General features: G+C 40.0%; 11 protein-coding genes across 11 annotated transcripts; 6 read left to right on the forward strand and 5 right to left on the reverse strand. All coding sequences in view use genetic code 12, as the record gives it.

Annotated features, from left to right (window-relative positions):
• Positions 1-203: 203 nt before the first annotated feature.
• On the reverse strand, positions 204-2,501 carry HOF1 (formin-binding protein; the record flags this gene model as incomplete). Its single annotated transcript, XM_051751414.1, has 1 exon — positions 204-2,501. The coding sequence occupies one exon, from the start codon at positions 2,499-2,501 to the stop codon at positions 204-206; it is 2,298 nt and encodes a 765-aa protein (XP_051609385.1).
• An 891-nt stretch (positions 2,502-3,392) lies between these two features.
• On the forward strand, positions 3,393-4,778 carry RCH1 (Rch1p; the record flags this gene model as incomplete). Its single annotated transcript, XM_051751415.1, has 1 exon — positions 3,393-4,778. One exon carries the CDS (start codon positions 3,393-3,395, stop codon positions 4,776-4,778), a length of 1,386 nt encoding a protein of 461 aa, XP_051609386.1.
• A 64-nt stretch (positions 4,779-4,842) lies between these two features.
• Positions 4,843-6,351, reverse strand: PEP7 (Pep7p; the record flags this gene model as incomplete). Its single annotated transcript, XM_051751416.1, has 1 exon — positions 4,843-6,351. One exon carries the CDS (start codon positions 6,349-6,351, stop codon positions 4,843-4,845), a length of 1,509 nt encoding a protein of 502 aa, XP_051609387.1.
• A 165-nt stretch (positions 6,352-6,516) lies between these two features.
• PTC7 (type 2C protein phosphatase) lies at positions 6,517-7,713 on the reverse strand (the record flags this gene model as incomplete). The annotated part of the gene is made up of 1 exon (XM_051751417.1): positions 6,517-7,713. One exon carries the CDS (start codon positions 7,711-7,713, stop codon positions 6,517-6,519), a length of 1,197 nt encoding a protein of 398 aa, XP_051609388.1.
• Positions 7,714-8,765: 1,052 nt separating this feature from the next.
• Positions 8,766-9,050, forward strand: KGF57_002137 (F1F0 ATP synthase subunit e; the record flags this gene model as incomplete). Its single annotated transcript, XM_051751418.1, has 1 exon — positions 8,766-9,050. One exon carries the CDS (start codon positions 8,766-8,768, stop codon positions 9,048-9,050), a length of 285 nt encoding a protein of 94 aa, XP_051609389.1.
• A 304-nt stretch (positions 9,051-9,354) lies between these two features.
• On the forward strand, positions 9,355-10,393 carry KGF57_002138 (ubiquitin-protein ligase peroxin 10; the record flags this gene model as incomplete). The annotated part of the gene is made up of 2 exons (XM_051751420.1): positions 9,355-9,400; positions 9,462-10,393. 2 exons carry the CDS (start codon positions 9,355-9,357, stop codon positions 10,391-10,393), a joined length of 978 nt encoding a protein of 325 aa, XP_051609390.1.
• Positions 10,394-10,540: 147 nt separating this feature from the next.
• Positions 10,541-11,563, forward strand: MNN10 (alpha-1,6-mannosyltransferase; the record flags this gene model as incomplete). Its single annotated transcript, XM_051751421.1, has 1 exon — positions 10,541-11,563. One exon carries the CDS (start codon positions 10,541-10,543, stop codon positions 11,561-11,563), a length of 1,023 nt encoding a protein of 340 aa, XP_051609391.1.
• A 224-nt stretch (positions 11,564-11,787) lies between these two features.
• On the forward strand, positions 11,788-15,738 carry SWI1 (Swi1p; the record flags this gene model as incomplete). The annotated part of the gene is made up of 1 exon (XM_051751422.1): positions 11,788-15,738. The coding sequence occupies one exon, from the start codon at positions 11,788-11,790 to the stop codon at positions 15,736-15,738; it is 3,951 nt and encodes a 1,316-aa protein (XP_051609392.1).
• Positions 15,739-16,823: 1,085 nt separating this feature from the next.
• On the forward strand, positions 16,824-18,320 carry KGF57_002141 (uncharacterized protein; the record flags this gene model as incomplete). The annotated part of the gene is made up of 1 exon (XM_051751423.1): positions 16,824-18,320. The coding sequence occupies one exon, from the start codon at positions 16,824-16,826 to the stop codon at positions 18,318-18,320; it is 1,497 nt and encodes a 498-aa protein (XP_051609393.1).
• A 145-nt stretch (positions 18,321-18,465) lies between these two features.
• Positions 18,466-21,027, reverse strand: HIS4 (trifunctional histidinol dehydrogenase/phosphoribosyl-AMP cyclohydrolase/phosphoribosyl-ATP diphosphatase; the record flags this gene model as incomplete). Its single annotated transcript, XM_051751424.1, has 1 exon — positions 18,466-21,027. The coding sequence occupies one exon, from the start codon at positions 21,025-21,027 to the stop codon at positions 18,466-18,468; it is 2,562 nt and encodes an 853-aa protein (XP_051609394.1).
• Positions 21,028-21,351: 324 nt separating this feature from the next.
• PEX5 (Pex5p) lies at positions 21,352-23,234 on the reverse strand (the record flags this gene model as incomplete). The annotated part of the gene is made up of 2 exons (XM_051751425.1): positions 21,352-22,592; positions 22,688-23,234. 2 exons carry the CDS (start codon positions 23,232-23,234, stop codon positions 21,352-21,354), a joined length of 1,788 nt encoding a protein of 595 aa, XP_051609395.1.
• Between the last annotated feature and the right edge of the window lie 1,550 nt (positions 23,235-24,784).

Genomic DNA, 24,784 nt, shown 5'->3' on the forward strand with positions numbered 1-24,784 from the left:
AACACGTGTTTTCAAAGTGGTTGTAACACTGCGTTTGGTTTGTTTTGGTTTTAGTCAGACGCAAAATTCTCTGAAGATATTTTCTTTTGCAACCAGCGGATGTTTTACCAAAGATCCAAAGTGTACAATCCACGAATGGCACAACATGATACATTGCTAATACACTCTATACACGTACAAATTTCACCCCCTGCTTCCCCCTCTCATTGCTCAATGATATAGTTTCCCGGCACTAATCCAATCTGGCCATTATATTGTTCACAATTTGGACCCAACTCACACACAAACCAATTATCTTCTTGTTTGTGAATGATATACATTTGCCAACCCTTGCGGAAATACAACTCGCCTTCCTCTTGTGGTTTGAATGAGTATCGTGCTGTAGCTTTACTTAAGTATGGCTTCTGATTAACTGGAGTGATCTTGGGTTGCAACATGAACGGGGTGTGTGGTTTTGAAAATTTGGGAGATTTAGGTAAGCCGCGATATTTGTATAGATCAGTGGGAGGAGCGTGTTGTTGTTGTTGTTGTTGTTGCTGCTGTTGCTGCTCCTGCTGTTGCTGCTGTTGTTGTTGTTGCTGAGTTTCATACTTTGGCTTCTCAACAACATCAATCATCGACTTAGGGCGCGAAAAATTGATAGAATCATAACGTTGTGCAACTTCATCGTGATCATCAATGTAATCTGATTTAGGTCTAGGTTTGACTGGACTTGACCCATTACTCCTCACTGACCTTCTGAATTGGTTGACATCGCCATCACCACCCGAGTTCAAATCCTCCAATGCCTTGGCAATGAAATCAATAGAGAAATCCTTCATTATCGGTACTTTAGTTTGTGGCTTAGGTGCATCTTCTGCATGTGCATGTTGACGACGCTTGTTGAATTCATTAGTTGCTCTACGTGTGATTTGATCTTGCATCTCTTGCAATTGTTTTTCTCTTCGTCTTGGCGAAGCCCAATTCCGGTCAGAACTATAGTTGGATGATCCTTGGCTATTGGTTAATCGATCTTCTTTAGTTGAAAATAAATCATTTTCAGGATTTGAACTGACTGTCGAATGGGTCTTGTGGGAAACTAGATCAATTGGTGGCTTCCTCGAGGGTGTCTGGTGGTGTTTGTACGGCGATAGCTTCGATGATGGTGATGGCAAACTTGACGGTGATACTGTAGGAGGAGCAAGCATTTTGTGTGGAGAGTTGTTATTAAAAATATTGGCCCTAGGAGTAGGTGTCATTTCAAGGTGTCCATTGGATATTGGCGGAAGGTCCTTGGCTGGTGTTGTGGTGAATAATTTTGTCCTTGGTGTTGGTGTTGTTTCATGATGACCATTCGATATTGGAGGTAAATCTTTTGAGAGGGGGGCATTGCTATTATACAACTTGGCTTTGGGAGTTGGCGTCATTTCATGATGATAATCTGCCGGCGTGGCCTTGGTAGGAGAGTACTGTGGTACCCGAGATTCGTTGTCATCATTATACTGGTCAGTGTGAGCCGAAGACGGTATAGTCCCTGTAGTCTTGTGCGATGAGGACGAGTAAGTCGAGTACGTTCTCGATAGTATTTCGTTGTGATCAGGGTTATGCAACGCCAGTAGCTTGTAACCAATGGTGGGCTCATCGCATCCAGTCATGTAATCAACAAAAGGCGGATCGTCGTATACCTTATTCCCCGTTCCGTAGTTGTCACTGAACTCTTGTATATCCATCTGCGGTTGTACCAAAGCAAATGTAGATCTTGCTAAATCGACCGATTGGTCTAGATCAACACATAACGTAGCTATGTTGTTGCAATAGGTGAAACAATTAATCTTCATCACTTGAATCCTCTCGATTTCTAACTTATAAAAGTCATTTATTGAAATAGTCCAGTCCCTTTTGTAAATTTCGTTAATGTCTTTGTACACAGATATGGCATATTGATAGTGCTTTGCAGTTTGCTTTATTGAACTTGTCAATTTTTGAAATTTGCTCTCATTCTTTTCCAACTCTTTGCCCCAGGTTGTTTGTAATGACAACTTTAGTGATTTGATTGCTCGGCATTCTTCTTGATATTTATCTTTATAATGATGTAAATCCTTCAATGCCGAAGCTCGCTTTAGTATAACCTTGTGCATATGATGTTTCAACTTGTCGACTTTTTTGACATATAGACTGTGAAATTGTTCTAGTTTCTCCAAATTGGACTCCAGTACTGATTTTATAAACTTTGTATTACAATCAATCATGAATTGGTTCTCGATGTGTAGCTTGTCAAGCGATTTCTTCATTGAGCCTGTTTCATGCGTCCCCAAGGGGAATTTAGACGAAAGTCTCTCTAATCGTTTGGAATGGTCCTTCTCGAGATTCACCTTCTCATGGTAAAACTGTATTAGTTCGTTTAGCGTTGACAATGCATCCTTAATCCTTGTTGTGATTATACTGAAACTGGCCTCTGGAGAAGAGCCCCAAAAGTTGTTAACAAATTCTGGAAAGTCGGGTCTACTATCTTGCAACCTCATGACGGAATCAAAAGACTTTGGATATTTTGGAGCTTGTATTGAAATAGTCTATATCTAAGTAGATGTTGATATGCAAAGTAGAGGACTAGAAAAGTAAAGTTGCCTCCCAGTTCCCTCCTCAAGTGTGTAAACACCATTGTACATATAGTTACTTATTAAATCAATGAAACGGGTAAGATGTGCTTGTGAGGTGTGTTTATATTACTTCTCAATTAGGAAAGTGTCTCCTTGTTTTGTGTCTATTTGCTTGTCAATTGTCAATTCAATGTCGTTAAATAAAATGTCAGGACATGTCACATGACAATCATGTGACATTACAAGAAATATGGAGCGGATAATGCCGCATGTCAATTCTATATGCCGTGGAATATTTTGTGTACATTGTTTGATGAACACTAGAAAAAAAAAAAGAAAAAGTCAACTAACCGGCCCGATATCAACCACAGTGAAAGGACACTAGAAAGCCCAGTTTGACACACATTTTTGTATACAAACCTATACCAAAAAACAGTGGGATACGGTAATGCGTCACAACTTGCTTCCTTCTGTCTATTGCTAAAGCAATATCATGCCATGGCATAAAAAATATCTTCATTGCTAATATTGTTGCCCCGGATTACAATCAGTGGATTTTGATTAACCGAGCTTCAAAATAATTTTCTTTTTCCTTTTTTGTTTTTATTTTTTTTTTTTTTTTTAGAATCTTCCAATTGATGTGCTCTCTACAGTCAGTACCTTATAAATATAATACATTCAGAAGCACCCAGTCACCTCTCTTTATCACGAATCGCGAGACTCGGACCCTGTGTTGTGTTGTGTTGTCATTTACCATAGAGACCACGTTTATGCTATTGTCCCATCGAATACACAGTTAAAACATTCTTCAAAGTAATGCCTGCATCAGAAACGCTACAAAGAATAAAGCAGCATAAAGCGTATATATGGCTGAAAAAAGTGTTTGACTTTCTACTAGGTCAGTGGTTCTTTATCCTATTGGGTGTCTTTGTCGCTCTTGCTCACTCATATCCTGAATTTGCCAAAGAAGGAGGCACGATAAGGGGAGAATACTCAATTGGATATGGTGCTGTTGCCGTCATTTTCCTCATTAGTGGATTATCAATGTCAACAAAGCAGTTGATTGTCAATGCTATGAATTGGAGAGCACATTTCACCGTTTTATCAATGTCCTTTTTGATCACGAGTGCCATCATCTATGGTATTGTTTGCGGTATCAAGGCATCTCATGATGGCCAAATTGATGACTGGTTGCTTGTGGGATTGATTGTTACTCATGCTTGTCCAACGACTGTTTCATCCAATGTCGTTATGACTAAACAAGCTGATGGAAATGATATCTTGACGTTATGTGAGGTGTTTATTGGTAATATCTTGGGTGCGTTCATTACACCAGCATTGATTCAAATGTATTTGACAGGTACTTGGGAGTTTGGTAACCCTAGTCATCAAGCAGAAGGTGACAACTCAGTGGGTGATCTTTATAGACATACTATGAAACAATTGGGTCTAAGTGTATTTATACCGTTGTTTGTGGGTCAAGTTGTGCAAAATGTGTTTCCCAAACAAACGAAATGGACATTGACGACATTCAAATTGAGCAAAGTTGGATCATTCATGTTGTTGTTGATTATGTTTCAATCGTTTTCAACTGCATTTGCGCAACATGCATTCACTAGTGTTTCTCATGCATCAATCATCTTTTTGGTATTTTTCAACATTGGAATTTACTTGTTCTTTACTGTGATTTCATTTGTTTACTCACGGCCATATGTCATTCGACGTTGGTTGTGGGAGATCCCCAACAAAAACTCATCAAGAGCATATCGCTGGGCTTACAACATATTCAACCCATTTTACTACAACAAGAGAGATACAGTTGCAGTAATGTTGTGCGGTCCAGCAAAGACTGCTGCATTGGGTGTGTCGTTGGTATCATCACAATATGGTGCTCATAATCCCAAATTGGGAATCTTGTTGGTTCCTCTAGTCTTGTACCAAGCTGAGCAAGTAATGACGGCAAATTTCCTTGTTGTGTTGATGAAGAAATGGATCCATTATGATGATAATAAACCAAAACCATCTGATGCCGAGAGCGAGTTGAGCCATCGTGATACGGATGAGGAAGATCGAGAAGAAGTGGAACAAGAGCGTAGATTAGAAGAAGAGGATGATCAGAGAGACGGGTTGGAAGGTGCTATTAGTCGACACAACGATGAAGACACAGCATCGTACTCAACCGACTCAAATGTAAAGAAATAGATAGACCTTAACCATAGAATTTAAATTGCATTAGTGTGAAAAACTTGCATTCTCTATCACGTAACTAAAAGCCAAATTCGCCCAACTCTTCTTCCAATTGCTTTATCGTATCGGAAATTTCGTCTTTATTGGTTATCAATGAATCTAACTCATCAAATTTCCGATCCTTAGTAAACTGTTGAATCTGATTCTCAACAAGAAACTTCTGCTCATTCAAAACCATCAACTGTTCTCGCAACTCTCGTATTTGCTTCTTTGTCAAGCGAGGGGGTGGTGGGGTTTTGTCTTTCTTCAACTCTTGTGGCTTATTTTTATCGCTAATGGCTTTGTACTTTAGCAAATTGTCATGGAGAAAAGTACCCATACCTTGATAAATATTCAACAAGATCCGGTTATATCGAAGATACTCGTCACGTACCAATAACATCTCATTCTCCTTGTGAAAGAACTTCTTTTTGAAATACAAGATCGAATTCTCCAACTCTTTCAAGCTCATGGTCAACTTATGTCCAGTTTTGGCTTCATCTTCGGTACTTATGCCTTGGTCATATACTGGCATCAATCTCTCAATATTCAGCTTCTGTAAAAGCATACCTTCATAAAGAGCAAAGATTTCTTCGTAATGGAAATCACTTGAATCATGATCCCGCTTCCAATCGTGTAATAATGCATTTTTACAATTGACACAGCACCTGAATCGTAGTTCATCGTCGCGAAGATCAAATTCGTCTCTGAATTTAGCTGAGTAGTTCAAATTAGGGAGTTTTTCAACAATTGCCGATAACGGAATATACATTGAACAATTCCGCCGTACTCCATTTGAGTCATCACACACTATCTCCCCACATAATCGACAATGATGTTTTCTAATCAAAAAGTTAAATTTTGTGAAACATATTGTGCAGTTAGTTATGTTTTCATCCTGGGCCCAATTTGCCCCAGTGATTCCCCGCTCATCATCATCGACATTTTGGAAAAGCGATAAAAGGGAGTTCTGATGGGCGTGTTTCTTCTCCACCATTAAATTGGCCAACTTGATAAAGTTTCGTTGTATCTTGGTCCGATGTAATTTGCTCAAGTTCAATTGGTCTCGACGTTTGGCAGTAAACTCATTTGTACGATCCCGAACAAAAACCTCCGTCACTCTACTTTCTTCAAAACAAGTTTCACAACACCGACACCAAACGCCATCTTTTGAAGACTCGTACTGTGGCTTCTTTTCATCTCCCATTGGGTTCCTCAATTTTACCCGATAATGAGTGTGATCGTTACAGAATAACTCTCCACATTTGCGACAATTGACAATTCCATTCTTTACATTTAGTCTCTTGCCACATATTTTGCAACTCAAATGTGATGATTGCAGCTGTGACTGTTTCCAATGTGAACGTGTGATGCCATTTCTACTGGGTGAACTAGGACTTGTATCTCTCTTTGTAATGTCACCAATGCTGAAGCCTCTGTCTGATACCGAAATCTTGTTGATCTTTTTGGTGGGTGTGACTGGACTGTCCTTGGGCGGCAGATTTGCTTTATTCTTCAAAGATAGGTTGGATTCTGGTTGCTTTGACATTGGAAGTCACTACCACTCCTTTGTACTTAGTATGGTTTACTCAAGACTAGTGCATGATATTTCTCCTTTTTTACAAAGGAAAAAGTGTCGCGCCGTTTTAGCCGTGGGTTTGTGCAATTTGCAAAGCACGACAATGCTTCTGTATAATCTGTATTCTGATTCAATCTATACAACTTTTACAAGCACAACAGTTATATCATCCTCTTTCCCTCCCAAGTACTTTTGCCCTGTCAATCGAGACAACTCCTGGGCAAAAGCACTAGGGAAATTACCATCTTTACTCACTTTCACCACTTCACTGACAAATTTCTTTGCTACGTCATTCAACTTGGCATCCTTCTTATCTTCCAAATGATCTTTCAAAAAGATTTCTATATCCTTGGGAACAACATTGTCAGTAACCCCATCGGTGGCAAACATGACTATGTCCCCCTTTTGCAAATCCCACGAGTATTCATCAGCCAATTTCGGTTCATCTATAATATATCTTCTTCCCTCCATGGCTGCTTTTCTCAATATATGTTGTGGTATTTTGGCCAATTGGTACGGGGTGTTGAAGTTGTGTGTTTGGAAATTTGTCTCCTTAACGAGCCTATACTCTCTGAATAATCCACACCATGAGTCGCCCAAGTTTGCGACACGCAATTTCAAATCGGGAGTGAAAACTCCCAAACATGCTGTAGTTCCGCCAATCTCAACTGCTTCCGATTGTAAAACTTCTTTAAACGCGTTGTCCAATACTGACTTTGGTGTTGTTGATGCATTTCCGGCACTTTCGAACCCCTTTCTCATGTTTGAGCACAACTCTCGCGATATGGCCGATGAATCATACCCAGCTTCGGACCATCCTCCAACACCATCTGCCACCCCCACTGCTATTGATCCATCCAGCACCTGTGAGGAGACAAACAAATTATCTTCGCCACTTGGTGAATCCAAAGCTGGACTTCTGTTAGATTTCTTGAACATGTTTGAGCTTGGTTTTCTATCTTTTGGTTGATAAGCCACGGCAACACTGTAGTTGGAAAACGTTGTCAATGCACTGTCGTAATTTAGGGAAGCGGTGCTGGTCGTAACTGGTGGTGAAGATGTGGATTGTGCATTTGGATTCGTGAACGATGATGATGATGATGATGTCGAGTATGATTTGCTACTACCATGAGAGCTCCACGATGAATAATCACCGCCCTCTCCGCCATTTGATGACGAGCTGGTGTATGAAAACGATCGTATTGATTTTACAGTTGATGATTTTAGTATACTGCCACCAAATGGGACGGATCTTTTCGATATTATGGAAACCAACATGGCTACAATGGCAATTATCAAGCAATATCTGAATACTCTTGCTGAAACAAGCATGTAATTCACAGGTTTCTCAAAAAAAAAAAAAAAAGCCTATGCCGTCCTATTGCCAAAGTCTCTTCCCTCTGAAAAAGGAAAGAAAACCCAAATAAAAAAAAAAGAAATACTGTGCTCGAATATACAGCTCCGCTACACACGTGATCAGTCGGCTGTAAAATAGTGTGCATGAAAAGTTGGCATATTTTCTCGCAAGTGCCCTACTGTCCACTGTCACTGCAAATTTACGTTATATCTTGTAACTTATGTAGAGCTCTAACTTCTAATTGTTGCAGCTACGCACTCACTCACATTTAACTTTTCAAACCTTAGATTTCCATGTATTAGCAGAGGGGACCCTCTTTGAAGGTTTTTTTTTTTCGAGGAGGGGGGAACCACCGTGTCGATTAATCAAACAAACCCCTGCAATTCTCACTGTGTTCGAGTTTGATTGAGCTCTACATTTGACGAATACGGCAACCATTTTTCATTCTGGAAGATTAAGGTCGTGTTTGTCATTGGACACTCGCAAACATGATTTTTGAGTAAAATTTGTAGTGAATTTGTTGCAAAAACTATGTCGGTAATACCATATGGCGTCTGACTCTAATAACAAAGCCACACCTTAAAGTAGTGACTTTACTTTACTGGAAAAATACTATAACCGTTCTAATGTTCATGTGCACCAAAGAAGAATGCGATTAAGTATATTTAACTCCAAGAGGAATGGATATTGCTTCCAAACTTGTTTGGAATGGGAAACATTTTCCTCACTGTTATAATCATAGGCACTAAGATATGTGCTTCAGAAGGGATTTGAATGCACTAGCTACCTGGGAGTGACCTAGAACGATAAAGACATCTCCAATTTTACACGTTGATAAGAGTGTCACGTGATAGTCTAATTTGCTCACTATTCAACCAATGATATTATTCACTTGCACAAACAGAAGGTAGCGCAGAATAAACACGGCCTAAAACAGAAAGGAAAAGAAAAGAAAAAAAAAAAACTTTTCATAAAGTTGCAAAGAGAGAGATTGAACGTTCAACGAAGAATTCCACAGTCCATAACAATGTCCGCTACGTTGAATGTGTTGAGATACTCCGCCTTAGGAGCTGGTGTTTTCTATGGTGCCTACCACAGATACTCATTGGAGTCTTCATTTGCCAAACAACAGGCTGCTAAGCAATGGCAACGCGAAGAAAAATTGATTGCCCAAGCTAAAGCAGAATATCAGAAATTGACCAACCCACAAGTATCAAAACCTGCAACTTCTACCCCAGGATCTATCAATTGGGAGGATCCAAACTTGGATTTGGGTAAAGCTTTGGAATCTTTGATTGCAACATTGGATTAAAGAGGTGGGGAAAAAGCAAGAGACAAACGAGAGATAGTGACAGAGCGAGACAAGATGGAGAGATAGACTTGGTTGGGACTTGATAGAGATGTAAACCAACTTGTGTATACTAGTTAAAACAGTTTAATGGAAAGTCAGAAAGAACTTTTGGTAATACAGTTGTTGTATATTGTTGTAGATGGAAGTATCACCAGTTTGCGGAGAAAAAAATAAAAAAACCGAGGTGATTATGAAATTCCAATTTTGAAGGGCAACGTTCAAACCAATCTATATATATATATATATATACCAGAACAGCATTACCATGAGCAATAGCAGACAGTTACCATTTGCTGATGCAGCTACTATAGGTATGTATAGTCTATTTCAGTTGGCATGTCCATGTTCCTTACTAACACACGCACACCACAGTGAGAGCCCATCAAAAAGATGCCTACTTTGAGTCTTCCTATAGGAGCCAACTTCAAGATTTGATCCTGATGATCAAAGGTCAGCGGTTTATCAACGCCCATCCAGAGGAAATAACGGTCTTTGCCAAGGCGATATACTTGGCACTAACTACGCTTATTGGTGCTAGAACATTGGGTGAGGAGTATGTGGATTTAATCTATGTCACTCGATCGGGAAAGAAATTACCAAGATTGCTACCGAGACTCGGTTTTGTTGTGGCATATGCATTGATTCCATACTTGATTAACAAGACAATCAAATATGCAAAGTTGAGGAAAGAACGGAACCTTGAAGAAAACAAAAAGCCGGACTCATGGTTAACCAAGTTTTTTTCGAGTTATACTGACGTCTTGGATACCTTGTTGAATCTTCATATTGCTATATTTTATTTCAAGGGTGAATTTTACTCATTATCGAAAAGACTCTTTGGTCTCCGCTATGCATTCGGCCACCACAAGGAGCCTGAAAAGATGCAACGTGGAAATTACTCGCTTCTTGGTGCTTTAATGATTATACAGATTGCAGTAAAGTCGCTAATGAACTTGAAGGAGTACAGTGATGAGTACTTGAACAAAGAAGAACCAAGTAAGGAAAACTCAGCTTTGAATGAGAGAAATGATGCAAAAATTACCAGTATAACCCAGTTGAGTCATTTAAGTGACAATTTTGATTCCAAGCACTTGATTGATTTGAGCGATGACTCGCAATTACCATATTTACAGAACGAATCGAGAAATTGCATGTTGTGCTTGTCCCCCATGGTGACACCATCGGCAGCAAATTGTGGACATTTATTTTGCTGGGATTGCATAGTTGACTGGATAAGAGAGAATCCAGAATGCCCATTATGTAGACAGCAGTGTTTAGAACAACACTTGCTACCATTGAAGTAGTTAGTGTGACACGTCTTTAGACTAATAATGTATGTTGGTTGATGGAAAAAAAAAAAAATTGTAAAAGAAGAAAGAAATAAAAAAATTAAAGTAAACAACTTCAATACAACTCTGATCTACGTGCATCTTAACAAACGATTTTCATCAATGAGTGGGAGTTACTCATTGCCGTATTCCAATCATGCGGACGAATCTCAGCAATATCTGAAAACTTTCAAACCCAATCAAAAAATCTCCATACAGGACTCCATTCTTCATCAGATAACAAAGCATAAGCGTATCGTTCTTTTGATTGTTACATTTATATGCTTGTCGTTATTTACAAATGTTCCATATATACCACATCTAAGATCGTCATCACCCAAAGTTGTTATAATATTGGCTGCTAATGAAGGTGGTGGTGTACTCAAGTGGAAATCACCACAAGAATGGTCAATTGAGAGATCTTCCATAGCGAATAAAAAAAACTATGCTAAGAAACATGGATATGGGTTAACGATCAAGGACATGACTATCAAAAAGAGATACTCACACGAGTGGAGAGAAAGTTGGGAGAAGGTGGACCTCTTGAAGCAAACAATGAGACAATTCCCAGACACAGAGTGGTTTTGGTGGTTGGATCTACATACATACATCATGGAACCACAAATTTCATTGGAACAACATTTTTTGAATAATTTGGACAATGCTACGTATAGGACATTGGAAACGTTTAACCCCTTGGGCTTGGCTGTTGATATTCCATATGTTGATTACTCACAACCAATAGATATGATTATAACTCAAGATTGTGGTGGGTTCAACTTGGGGTCATTCTTGCTTCGTCGCTCTCAATGGTCGGAAATGTTGTTGGATGTCTGGTGGGATCCAGCAATGTATGAGCAGATGCATATGCAGTGGGAGCATAAGGAACAAGATGCTTTGGAGACGTTGTACTCGACTCAATCGTGGATTAGAGAAAGAACTGCTTTTTTACCCTTGAGAACTATCAATGCATTCCCACCGGGTGCTTGTTCTGATAAAGCCGACGATCCACAGTATTTCTTTAAGGAGCATGATTTTGTTATTAATATGGCTGGTTGCGAGTGGGGTCGTGATTGCTGGGGCGAAATGGAACATTACAAGGCATTGTCGAAGAAACTACACAAGAAATGGTGGAAATTCTGGTAAACTAGATACAAAGTAAACACCACATATGTAGTTTTTGAAATAGGTAGAATGAACTTGGTAGCATCGTTAAAGTTGAAAAGTCGTGTAGGAAAACAAGAACGAAAAAAAAAAACAAAAAAACTACACTTTTGCGAACTTTACAACTACATGGCATATAAACACACAAGAGGTTACTTCGTTATTCAGTGTTCCATCGACAAGATTACAAATAGAACCGAATAGTAATGGCAGACCCAAACTGGCTCAGCGACCCAAGCTTTATGGATAACTCGGGAGATGACTTTTTGAATTCTATTTTTGACCAAAACCAGGGTCAGGCAACCAGCCAGGGTCAGCAGCTCCAGCAGCAAGCTCCAGAAGCATCCCAGCAGCAACAACTGCAACCACCGCCACCACAACCACAACCACAACCGCAGTCACAGCAACAACCGCGACCACAACCACATCAAACTCAACAATTTCAACAACAACCCCAGGCACATTTTTTTCAGCAGCAAACACAACTGCCACTGACTATGCAATTCCCAGGGCCAGGACTGCAATCAAACACACCACAGATGCGCTCAGGTAATATGACACAGCAAGTACCTGCACAGAACTTTCCTACCCAGCAACAAATTCCGCAGCAATTTCTGGGATCTCAGGACTTGAATTCGATGTATCAGAGACAAGCATCTCAACAAATGAACCAGAATAAACAGGAGATGCTTTTGAAAATGAAGCAACAAATACATAGACAGAAAATGCAAGCACAAGCACAGGCGCAAGCACAAGCACAGTCACAAGGTCCAGCACAAATTCAGACCCTGCCTCAAAATCCAACACCAACTCAATATCTGCTTCAGACTGATTTGTCACGTCATGTATCTCCTCATGGCTCTCAAGTACCGACACCGGGACCTATGCAAGGCACACCAGCCATGGGGAACATGAGTAATAATGCTAACTTTCAGGCATTCCCGCACCAATCGCAACAACAAACGCCTCGTATGCCACAGCAAAATGTGCCACAACAGCTGCAGCAATTTCCAATGGCACAAAATCAAGCATTCCAACAGCAAGCAACTCCGTTGCAGCAACAGCCACAGCAGCAGCAGCAGAGGATGCAACAGAAGGCTTCAATAAGCACACAGATAAGTTCTGAAACTTTCCATGCACTTTTGTCTGACTTCATGAATCGTCGCGGAACTCCAATTCCACAACCAATCTTCATCAACAACAAGCGCGTAAGTCTCTTTATGTTTTTCTTGTTGTGTTCAAAGTTGGGTGGCCATCAACAATTGAAGAGGTTTGTAAATATTGATTTTCAGCAACAGCAGCGTAATCCATGGGCATTGATTGGAATGAAGATGGGTCTTTACGCGGGAGCAAATTTGCAGGAACCCGGTGTAAAGGAAAGCTTGGACAGAGAAGTGTGTGCTTGCTATACCACGTACATATTACCATATGAGGAATATTACGCTACTCCGGCTGGACAAAGAGATCTTCTGCAACGAAAGACCCAATTTCAAAGTCAAATCATTCAAAAGTATCAACAACAATTACAGCAGCAACAGCAACAGTTTAGTCAGCAACTGCCTCAAACTCAACCTCAGTTCACTCCATCATTTTCACCAAATGTGGTTGGTGGCCCTACCCCAGTGATGGGAGTAGGCACCCAACAAAGTCCAAAAGCCAGTAACGCGCCTACGCCGCAACAACGTAAGATGTCAAGAACTAGTAACTTGTCGAACAATAATTCTCCACAGGTAAACTCGCCGTATGTCCAGAATCAACAGTTCAAGCAACAGCAGCCACCACAGGGTCAACAAACTACACCTCAATTTGGTTCACAACACAACACTCCTCAAGTACATTCAAAGCCAACCCCTCAGTTTCCACAGCAACCATTACCTCAACAACAACAGCCTTCGCAACAGCAATTTCCTAAACAATTTTCACCTGCGCAACAGAGCCAAGGCTCTCAATTGGCAGGGGCTCAATTTCCGGGGCAACAGCAACAACAGCAGCAGCAAATACAATCACAACAGCAACGTCAAAAGCAGCAACAACAGAGACAGTATCAGCTTCAGCAACAGCAACAGCTCCTGCAACAGCAACAGCAACAGCAACAGCAGCCACCGTCTACTCCATTTCCAGCAGGGCAGCAATCTTTCGGCCAACAGTCGAGACATCCTCTGTTTCAACAGCAACAACAGCCGCCACAATCTGCTACCAGACAGCCTTCACAACCTTCCACTGCCACTGCCACTTCCACTGCCACTGCCGCTGCCGCTGCCGCTGCGAATATCAAGAAAGAGATTAGCAAAGAGGAAGCAAACGTTTTACGAAACTACGTGCCTTTCAAGAGAATCATTGATACTCATGGAAATCATCACATGAAAGAACTTTCAATGCTTTCCGGTGAAATTGAAGCGACAAAGCCAATATATTTATTTGCGCCAGAATTGGGCACAATAAACTTGCAAGCATTGTGCATGGCAATCAAAAGCGATCAAGGTATTCAAAGCTCAGAAGTGGTGAATGCGTTGAACACCTTGTTGGTGACCACCTCTGATGCCAATTACACATTTGCAATAAATGATTGTATTGAATTGTTGGATTCATTGTGTAAATTGGGTAAAGAGGTTTTGCACAAGGTAGTCCATGGCCTGTCTTCAAAGAGGGATGTTGTTGAAGAGGATGTAACGAAATTGAATACCCATAGTACCATTGATGACGTGTTCAACAAATACGTTGGTGGTGGGGCCAAGGGTGAAGATATTCTGTACGTTGTCAATTCTTTGACTGGTGAGTTGATGTGTGAAGAAGATGAGGATGAAGATCAAATTAATACATTGTTTGATTTTGTTGAAGGCGATAACGCAGGGTCACCTCAATCCACTCAGTCATCACCGCCACCACCATCCTCGTCGTCCTCGTCGTCCTCCTCAGTATCAGATGAGCCCAAGGAGTTTCACATTGATGATTACTCAACTGCGTTGCAGAATTTCAAATTTGAGAATAGGAACCATTTTAGTAAATTGCAAACCAAGAGTGCTACTAATGATCAAGTCTTTCTCATTGATGAATTGATTACAATCACTATGATCTTGAGAAATATCTCATTTTCTGAATTCAATAAGGAAGTGTTGGCCAATAATGGTTTGTTTCGGGGATTGCTATTCTCAATAGTCAAGAACATTGCCATGCACCGAGACAAGTTTATGTTTAGTAGGAAGAGGTTGTGCTTACTCAAGGACTGTCTTTTGATGTTGGATAACATCTCCTACTTTGTGCAATTGCAATCGTTAGAAGAAGCCTTCCTTGCTTACGTGTTGATTACCAGTTTTGGACCTAAAATTAAGCAGGTGTGGACGATTCCAAGATGCAATTTAGACACTCATTCGTATTTCTCATTTGCAATTGATGCGTTCACAAAATTGTTGGTGAGAGAACCTTACAACAGGTCTTTATTGCATGCGATCATGACGGGAAGTTTGAATTTGGGAATGACTACGAGCTATGTCAATAGTTTTGTTGTGTCGCAACAAGACCACGAACATACTAAGAAGTTGATCAACTTGTATTTAGGTGAAGGTGCCAAGGACCTCAAGCATGGTGTCTTGTTAACCAGGGCATTCCAGCTGTTGATGAGTATCATCCCATTTGATGCCAATAGTTTTGAGTTTTCAAAGTTTATCTTTCTCAGAGCGCCCACGATTTCCCAAATGCTTTTTGGCGTTAAATTGATAATTGACATGGCACCAATCAATGATTTGCAAACTCTTTCAGACAAGGTCACATTATACTGGATTTTGTACAATCGAGAGTTGATATTGGGGAACTTTGTTAGAATTGTGGTTGCATTGGCTTCTGAAACTGGGAAATTCCCGAAAGAATCACCCGAGCATTCGATTTTGTCCTCCTGCTTGACAAAAGCATTGATTACAGTTAATTCTCTTGTTGAAAATGCAGTTGTTGCTAGAAACATTGAGTATTCCGGAGAAACTGGTTATCGAAATGCTGATTTGATGAATGAATTGACTGATTGTTATGCATTTCCAAGAATTATCCCTGATATCAATTTAACTTTGGATACGTTTTTGGCTCCTACAATTGACAATGGGTTGGGAAAAGAGATTGTTCGATTATTGCGGTATTTGAAGGATTTGAAAGCTTGTGAAGGAATATGACTAGAGGAGATGGAAACGAGCCAAGGGAGGAGCAACAACTGGGATGTCGTTGGTTGAAACAAACGCACATGTAATATATTGTGTTAATAGAGTGTAACTAACTATAATATAGGCTAATTGAAGGAACACGAACTCAGTTGTGTGGGATTTACACGAGGAATTGAACAGTTGCAAATAGGGGAGCGCAAATGCGAAAGCTACAGAGCAAATATTGACAATAGTAAAATCTATTACCCAAAACGACATGTACTTCGTGCGGGTTTCAAGTAACCGCCGCTTAGATAACACGACTTTTGCTTGGTGGAGTGGAGTTGGCGAGGTTGTACTGCTTATCTCTTTACCATTATGTATGTGAGTTGCGCTGTTGCGCCTTTTGTTGAGGGCGAGATAAGCATCGAACACAAAGACACCGGAATCCATAGAGAACCAAAATGTATGGGGAAGTGCTCAATAACCGCAACCCCACCATGAATGATCTGAGAAGGAGAGCAAAGGGCCCCCGAATCGTGTCGTCTGATTGAGTGCTCTTTTGAGTAGTTGTTACTTTTCACGGGAACTAGCTGTGGTTGTATGCAAGATAAAGCATCACTTTAAAACTATATCGTAATATACAACACTGTAGTAGCTTATTTTTAGAAATGAGCAACCGTTGTGTCAGTCGTAGTATCAAGCGTCTATCAATCAATGATAGCCTCTTGCAATTTGGATCTCAAACAATGAGGTGACGGAAAGGAATTGAGGGGATACAATGTTTCCAAAAAGATCCGAGATCTTTAAAGTTGCAAAATTTGGGAATTAACGTATTTTTTTTTTTTGCTTTTTTGCTTTTTTGTAAATATTGGCTGTTTTAACTGATAAGCACACATCAGAATGCATTACTTTAACCAATTAGGGTATATCTATCCAAAATCAAAAGAAGGCTATTGTAATTTATCAAAAGAATTTCCTTAAACTTACTCCAACATGCTTGTTGCAAATTACTAGTATATAAATACCTTTTCAGTACCCTTCTTCCTTGCAGTTCACTTGACAAAACGTCTCTCCTACAAATAACCTACTACCACTCAACTTCAAATATCAAAAGCATGACTCCAGCTCAAGTTGCTTCCAGGACTCAACTTGTTCCTCCTCAATTAGACTCAACGATCCCAACACAAGATACCGCCGGTATTGCTGCTGGTGCTGGTGCTACTGCCACCACTGCACCTCCTTTATTAGCCGGTGAACACACATTACCTGCAAGTTGGTGGTTCAATGAAAACATCTTCAACTTGGAGAAACGGGCCATATTCCATAACTCGTGGCTATTCTGCACCCATAGCTCAAGATTCACTAAACCAGGCGACTACTACTCATTTCAAGTTGCCGGGATCAAATTCTTTATCATCAAATCGAGAGGTGGTGACACTGATGGTGAATTGAAGGCATTTCATAACGTATGCCGCCATCGTGCTTTCCCTGTGGTGCAAAAACAGTCTGGTACAAGCACAGTCTTGACTTGTAAGTATCATGGATGGAGTTACAACTCACAAGGGAAATTATCCAATGCTCCGCAATTTGACCAAGTTGAAGGATTTGACAAGTCGGAGAATTCATTGTATCCCATCAAGATTCACGTTACGAAGCAAGGATTAGTTTTTGTCAATTTCAACAGTGGCGATGATGTGGTTCCATTTGATGCTTGGTTTGATGGATTGTCTCAAGAATTGCTGGAATTTGATTTTAATGATTACGAGTACCACATGAGTTATGAATTACACGGTGATTTCAATTGGAAAACGTTGATGGATGGGTACCAGGAATGCTATCATTGTCCAGTTGCTCATCCGGGATTGAATTCTGCCTTCAAGATGGAGACGTACAAGGTTGTGCCAAAGAATAGATACTGTCGTCATTATGCAACAATTGTTCGAGATGGAGAAAATACGCAGTCCAAGAAGGAGAAAGAAGAGGTTGAAGCATCAAAGGAGAGTTCCTCATCATCATCATCATCTTCTTCTTCTTCTTCGTGGTTTGGGTTTGGGAAAAAGCAATCACCAAAAGAGTCCACTGCATCAGCTGCCCCACCACCTCAAAAGAAAACTTCTGCCAACAAGGGTGGTGAATTTGACGGATTATGGGTTTACTTGTTCCCCAACAACGGAGTCAACTGTTACTCTCCCGCATGGTACTCGATCCGAGTCTTGCCCATCTCCGCCACAAAGACAACATTACAATACGACATCTACACCAAAAAGGGTATAGATGAAGAGACCAAGAATGAATTTGTGGAATTTTTGCAACAAGTTGAATTGGAGGATTTCAACTTGTGTCAATTGACGCAGCAAAACTTGAACGAAGGGGTTTACAGTTCGGGTTACTTGCATCCTGTGAAGGAGAATGGGGTCTTGTATTATCAGAAGTTGGTGCGTGATGCCGTTATCAAGCATTTGGAGTTGGAGAAACTGCAGAATGGTGGAAGGAGTATTGATCCTGCTGTTATTCCTGGTCTGAAGAAGAATAAGGATCTTGAACAATTGGAGGGGATTTGCCTGTCGCTTGATTGTGCTAGTGGTACAAACAATGGAGAACTTAGTTGGTGATGTTTGTAGAGAAAGGAAGGGGACAAAGTCTTTGCTCCATAATTTTATGTAATCGTTGTATTTTCAATAGAAGAGAATCAATTAAATATATATATATATACATAACATATAGCTTTACCGCTCTATTACGAGGATCTTTTTTTGTTTAGAGGAGTCCCAACTTCTCCATTCTCACCTCGACTGCTCTTCTATGAGCTTCCAATCCTTCAACCGCTGCCAAAGTCATGACGGCCTTCCCGATACTTTTCAATCCTTGTTCAGTCACATCTTGCGAAGTAATGAATTTCTGGAATGTGGCCGTATTGACTCCCGAATATTGTCTAGCGTATCCATAGGTTGGCAAAGTGTGATTTGTTCCACTTGAATAATCACCACATGATTCTGGTGACAATGCACCAACAAACACCGAACCGGCATTCTCAATGTAATCGGGGACAAATGACGATGCTTTATTGATTTGTAAGATCAAATGTTCTGGTGCGTATTGATTGGACAAGTCAAAGGCGTCCTTGTATGATTTGGCGAGTAAGATGTATGAGTGAGATAAACATTTGGCAACTATTTCCTTTCTTGGCAACACCAGAGCTTGTTTAGTCACTGCTTGTTGAAATTCCTGCAATTTAGATGATGACAATCCAACTCCAATCAAGATAACTTGAGAATCAATACCATGTTCAGCTTGTGAAAGTAAATCGCTAGCTACGAAATCAGCATCAGCGTCCTCATCAGCAATGACCAACACTTCACTAGGACCAGCTGGCATGTCAATTGAGCACAATGCTTGTGTGTCATTCTGTACATACATCTTGGCAGCAGTAACAAATTGATTACCAGGACCCAAAATCTTATCACATTTGATCACAGATTCAGTACCGTATGCCAATGCAGTTATAGCCTGTGCCCCACCAGCCATGACAATACAAGAAGCCCCCAACTTGTGAGCAACGTAAACAACTTCGGGAGTCAATTGACCTGTGCTTCTGGAAGGTGGAGATGCAATGACAATGTTTTTACAACCAGCCACTTTTGCCGGCACACCCAACATCATTGCCGTTGAAGGCAAGACTGCGGTACCTCCCGGAACATAAAGTCCAACATTTTCAATTGGTTTGGCGAATCTGGAGCAGTATACACCTGGTGCTGTCTCAACAGTCATTACAGCATCCTTGGGCAATTGAGCAGCATGGAATTTTTCAATGTTTGCCATTGACAAGTCAATAGCGTCCTTCATTTCCTGAGAGATGTTCATGAGTGATTCGGGGAATGGGGATGAGAGTACTGGTGCGTCCAAAGTTACTCCGTCGAATTTTGCCGTCAATTCCAACAATGCTTTATCCCCATTTGATTTAACGTTTTCAATGATGGGTAATACTAACTTCATGATTTCAGATGTTTTTTGTGCTGGTCTAGCCATAGCCTTGGCGATACCTGGGGAGGATAAATCACCAGCATCGATCACCTCCAATTGATAATCATCATTCTGTGGTAGCTTTTGTTCTGGTTGTGCAGCAACTTTCTTGTCATTCTTCTTTTGTTCCTTCTCCAAGTATGCAGGCTTGGCATCGCCTTTTCTTCTAGTCACCTTCAATGATTTCACATCAAGGTTCTTTTCAACGTCACTCAAGGAAACGCCGTTTTTAACACACCAACACATTACAAAATACAACAAATCTGCCGCTTCCCAAGCGACTTCGTTCTTGTCACCTTTGGCATCAATCAATTCATCCAATTCTTCCTTTAATTTAGCAATCAACAACGATTCATCATTAAACAACCGTTTAGAATATGATCCCTCAGGAGCATTTTCAAATCGATCTTGTAAAGTGGCATCCAATTTCGACAAACCGTGTCCATTGTCGCGTTGCAAATCGTCACCAAAACACGTATACTTGGTCGATTTGTGACAAAAGCCATACCCTTTACGATTCTCAACCACAAATTTAACCACATCGGAATCACAATCTTTGGAAACTTGTAGTAATGTTTGAGTGGCGCCACTAGTTTTGCCCTTGTACCATAATTCATGAGTTCTCTTTCTCGATTGGTAAACACCAACTTTCTCATCAATGGCAGCAATTATGGATTCCTTAGATGAATAGACAATACCCAATGCTGTGTATTGGGGAGCGGGAGATGTGATTAACGTAGTAAACAATCCATCTGGTCTGTCAGTGACTAAAGTATTGACGAACGCGGAGGAGATTGATATCTTGTTGGACTCGTGTTTGGCAGTGGTGAGGGAACTAGATGGTACGATGATGGTGTATCCCAATTTAGCCAATTCATCAACTTTATCTTGAGTTGGGGCAGATGCACTGGAAAAGTCAAAATAGATATCCCTATTCTCGTCATCGTTGTGTTTCTTCAAATCGTCCAATTCTGCATCAACAATCAAAGACAGCTTAGATGAGGCAAGTGTACTGGCAAACCTATCTTCAGGTAAACCAGCCTCCACAACTGACTTGTACTGTGACTCGTCGCGAATGAAAACTTTCTCCACTCCCAAATTCAACAACTCAGTAATTTGATCGACACTTACCTCTTTGCCAACTTGGACAAATACCGACAAATGTGGTGAAAATTGTTGTATCCAATGCTTGCTCAACTTGAGTGAGTCATACGCAAACAAAACTTGACCTGTGATACTCAAGTTTTCAAGTTGTGCATCCTCTGGTGATAGAATGAATGGTAAGATAGGAAAACTCATGGTTTATAATGAACAGTCTGTAATGTACTGTGTTGCCACTCCTCTTATCAATTTTACAGTTTCGTTACCATAAAAACCTTTTATTGCAAATTTTTTTTTTTTTTTTTTTTTCGTTCTTGACCAAACAGAGAGAGCAAAAAATAAAATGGACTTATGAACAAAATGACTAATCAATACAATATACAAAGACAATAGATTCTACTCTATAGAGATTTACATCATTTCTTCTTACAACATATGCACATTTTTCCCTAAATATCATTATCATTAATATATGTATATATATATTTACCTCATACGTATGTACAACCCCTCACACCCCACCTAGAAGTTGAATTCTCCTCTGAACTGATTCAAATCCATATTAGGTTTAACCAATTCTACCAAGTCTCTTCTCTCCATTGAAATAAATGCTCTTTTCAAAGTCTCAGTCAATGCTGTTGACTGATTATGGTTCAATGACGAGGATCCAGAATCGACTCCTTCAACTTGGTGCATTGACAATCCCGACAAAAGATGTTCAGCAGCCTCTTTATAGCACCCGATATTTATACAAGAAACTCCCAAATTGTATCTTGCTCGTACAAATGTAGGTTTCAATTGCAATGCCTTGAAATACGCATCGACTGCTTCCTCTGAACGGTTGGAATTTGCTAAAGAAGCACCCAATCTATTCCACAAGATTGGATCGTTTGGTCTTATGGATAATGCAGCTTTGAAACAATCAATGGTCTTGTCGAAATCTTCATTGGCGTAAAACAATACACCCAATCCCATTTGCACATCGGCATCCATACTAGCCCCATCGGGTGATAACTGGGCCGCTTTCAAAAAGAGGTCAGTAACACGTTTGTTTAATGAAAAACGATCTTCATCGGTCAATTCAGGATTTTCTCTCCTTGCTTGTTCGGCAATTTGTGGGTATTTTGTTGAAATCCATCTTTCCAATGTTGCAAAAGCAGCATTATCATAACCTTCATTGATGTAGGATATTGCCAAGTTCATCAATGCCTCTGAATTTTCCGGATGCAATTCAAGACACTTTTCCAATGCAGTTATACCAGCAATTTCCTTTTCATTCTGCGTTTGTACTTCACCCAACTTCAACCATGCATCAACATGATTTTGATCTTTTTGAATAGCAGCCTCAAAAGCCAAAGCAGCTTCAGATAACTTGGCACCATTCTCCATCAACTCAATACCAATGTGGTATGGATCTTGATCTGCTGGCAAATCCATAAATTGATTATCTTTACTATCTTCAAACTTGTAATCACCAAAATGGGCTCTTGTTGAAGCATATTTAGCAAAATCTCTCTCCCATAGATTCATATCGGGCGGATACGTTTCGCCTTGAGTGTTTTTGAAATCTTCATATTGACGTTCAATAAAATCATTTTCAAATGACTCCGAATTGAGACTATCCCAAACTTCTTGGAAAGTGGCTTGATATTTATCGTCAATTATTATGTCATCTTTGTCATCAGCAACTTTAGCCTCAGCTTCAGTCTCCTTGGCTTGTTCCGAGAGCTCTTCAATCTTTTTAAACTGGTCATCCCAATCAACTTGCTGCTCAGTATCTTGCTTTTGGTCTTGTCTCTGCATTTGCTGTGGTTGTTGTTGTTGTTGTTGNGTTGTTGTTGTTGGTACGCAGACATACCCATAGAGCTGCTCATCATTGGACGATAAGACATCATTGACGCACCGCCCCCACCATATCTTGAAAAAGGCTGGTTGTATTGCTGTTGGTTCTGATGCTGTTGTAGTGTTTGTGGCTGTTGCGGCGCCGTTTGAAACTCATTAGCCCATTGAGTGTTAACTGGTGCAGCATTTTTGATCATTGGTGACGCAACTTGTGGTGCTGGCGAGTGAGACTGTTGTTTGAAATCTTGTGACCAGTTGTTGTTTTGCTGATGTTGAGCTGATGGATGCTGTTGCTGCACATGGTTCAATTCGTGTCTCATTTGTTGAAACTGAAATGATGAACCTTGGGGAGCGGCATTATTCATAAAGTGTTCCAAATTCTGTCTGTCTCTAGCATTGATTAGATTATCCCTTTTGAAGCCTTGGTTTTGAATGACTCCACCAAGTGGAGGTTGTTGAGAAGCTTGTTGTTGTAAAGATCGGTCCTGTTGAGTGTGTTTGTTTAACTGAGAAACAACGTTATTGTTAACAGCACATTCTGATCCTCCACCGACAAATGACATATTGCAGAACTATAAGAGAATGAGTGTAGATGATGATAGTAGTGGTAATATGTGCAGAGTAGATGTATCTAACCTTGAATAAGATGAATAAAACGTGTAAATCAAGATAATCCAAACTCTGATGAATAAATGATGATGATTAATATGATTTGCCCCTCTTTTTCTTTTTCTTTTTTTCAATCTCTTACCCCCTCCTCTCCCCCCTCACCCCCCACGCACAAAACAGAAAGCAAACAGAAAAAAAAAAAAATAAAATCATCGTCACCCTTTCCCTTTTTTTCTCCACTGTAGACTACAAGCAGCACGTGATCATTACAGCATTATATGCAGAATTCCAACCTCGGGTATTTTCAGACAAAAGAATGAATAGACACACTAACATATTAGCATTCTCACGATAAAGAAAACAGCCGAGTCAGAGACAAAACTTAGAGTGTAGGTACATCACATGCGAGAACCATCTTTCTCTCTCTCTCTCGCACTGCCCCTTTCATTGACTTTACTCCTAGTTGCCAGTAATATACTAGTAGAAGTGATTCAACTCAATCGGCATAATAACCAAAAAAAATAAAAATAAAAAAAAAAATAAAAAGCAAAGAGATTACATAAAAAAAAAGAATAGTTTGCGACACGACACTGAATGTATCATGAACGACATATCCACGACATTTACCTGAATTTTACAATGTCGCAAAATTCATCTCCATTCATCATCAATCATCTCATTATAAAAATCTCATTGAAAAAAAAAAATTTTTTTTCTTTTTTACATTTTTCTTTCTAAAACTAAAATCAGATAAACATATCTCTACTTGCAGTGCGGTTTCAATCACACCATGCAGAGTCACCCATTGAACAAGCAGTGGGGTCAATGCTCTTCCCATTGATATCCTTTGTCCTTTTTTTTTGTGAGTTTCATCTTCGAGGAGTTGTCTTGAATGGCGCTTGAAAAGAAACAATAATACTACAAGTTGATTGTGGAATATGGATGGTAAATACATTTACATCCAGCTTTCGCACTCTTTGCAACTTGCAGTTGAAATTTGGTTTTTTTGACAGGAAGAAGCGTCCAAAAACTGCTTGTGACCGACCGCTATTGTTACACGAGATATGCCATTTGGAAAACCTCCACTTGTCAAAAACAAACAAAAGAAGAAGGTGTGTGCTTATACTAATCAGCTCATTCTTTTCCACTTTTCAGCACAAAAACAACTCGACTTCCTTTTCCTTACTTCCTTTGATGTTCAATTTCTGTTGATGATGATTACATTAAAACTCAGCTCAACCATAGTGTAGCAATTTTTGTTATACGCTGAAGATACCTACATGTTCTCCAACGTAAATAATTTGAATCTGACAATACAGAATTGATCGCCAATGGAAAGTTTAGAGAGGACCAGGATGGAAATTTGAAAAGTGTAAAAGAAGTGAATACTTTCTTCCTCTAAAATCTAACGAAATTACAAATACACATTTTCTTCTCTCATTAATCCATAGTAGCCCCACATCATGCTCCTTTCTTCCCTACTAATTTTTTCTTTGATACAATT

The sequence above is a fragment of the Candida theae genome, assembly GCF_024610275.1.
Source record: "Candida theae strain CBS 12239 chromosome Unknown scaffold35, whole genome shotgun sequence".
Taxonomy (NCBI): domain Eukaryota; kingdom Fungi; phylum Ascomycota; class Pichiomycetes; order Serinales; family Debaryomycetaceae; genus Lodderomyces; species Lodderomyces theae.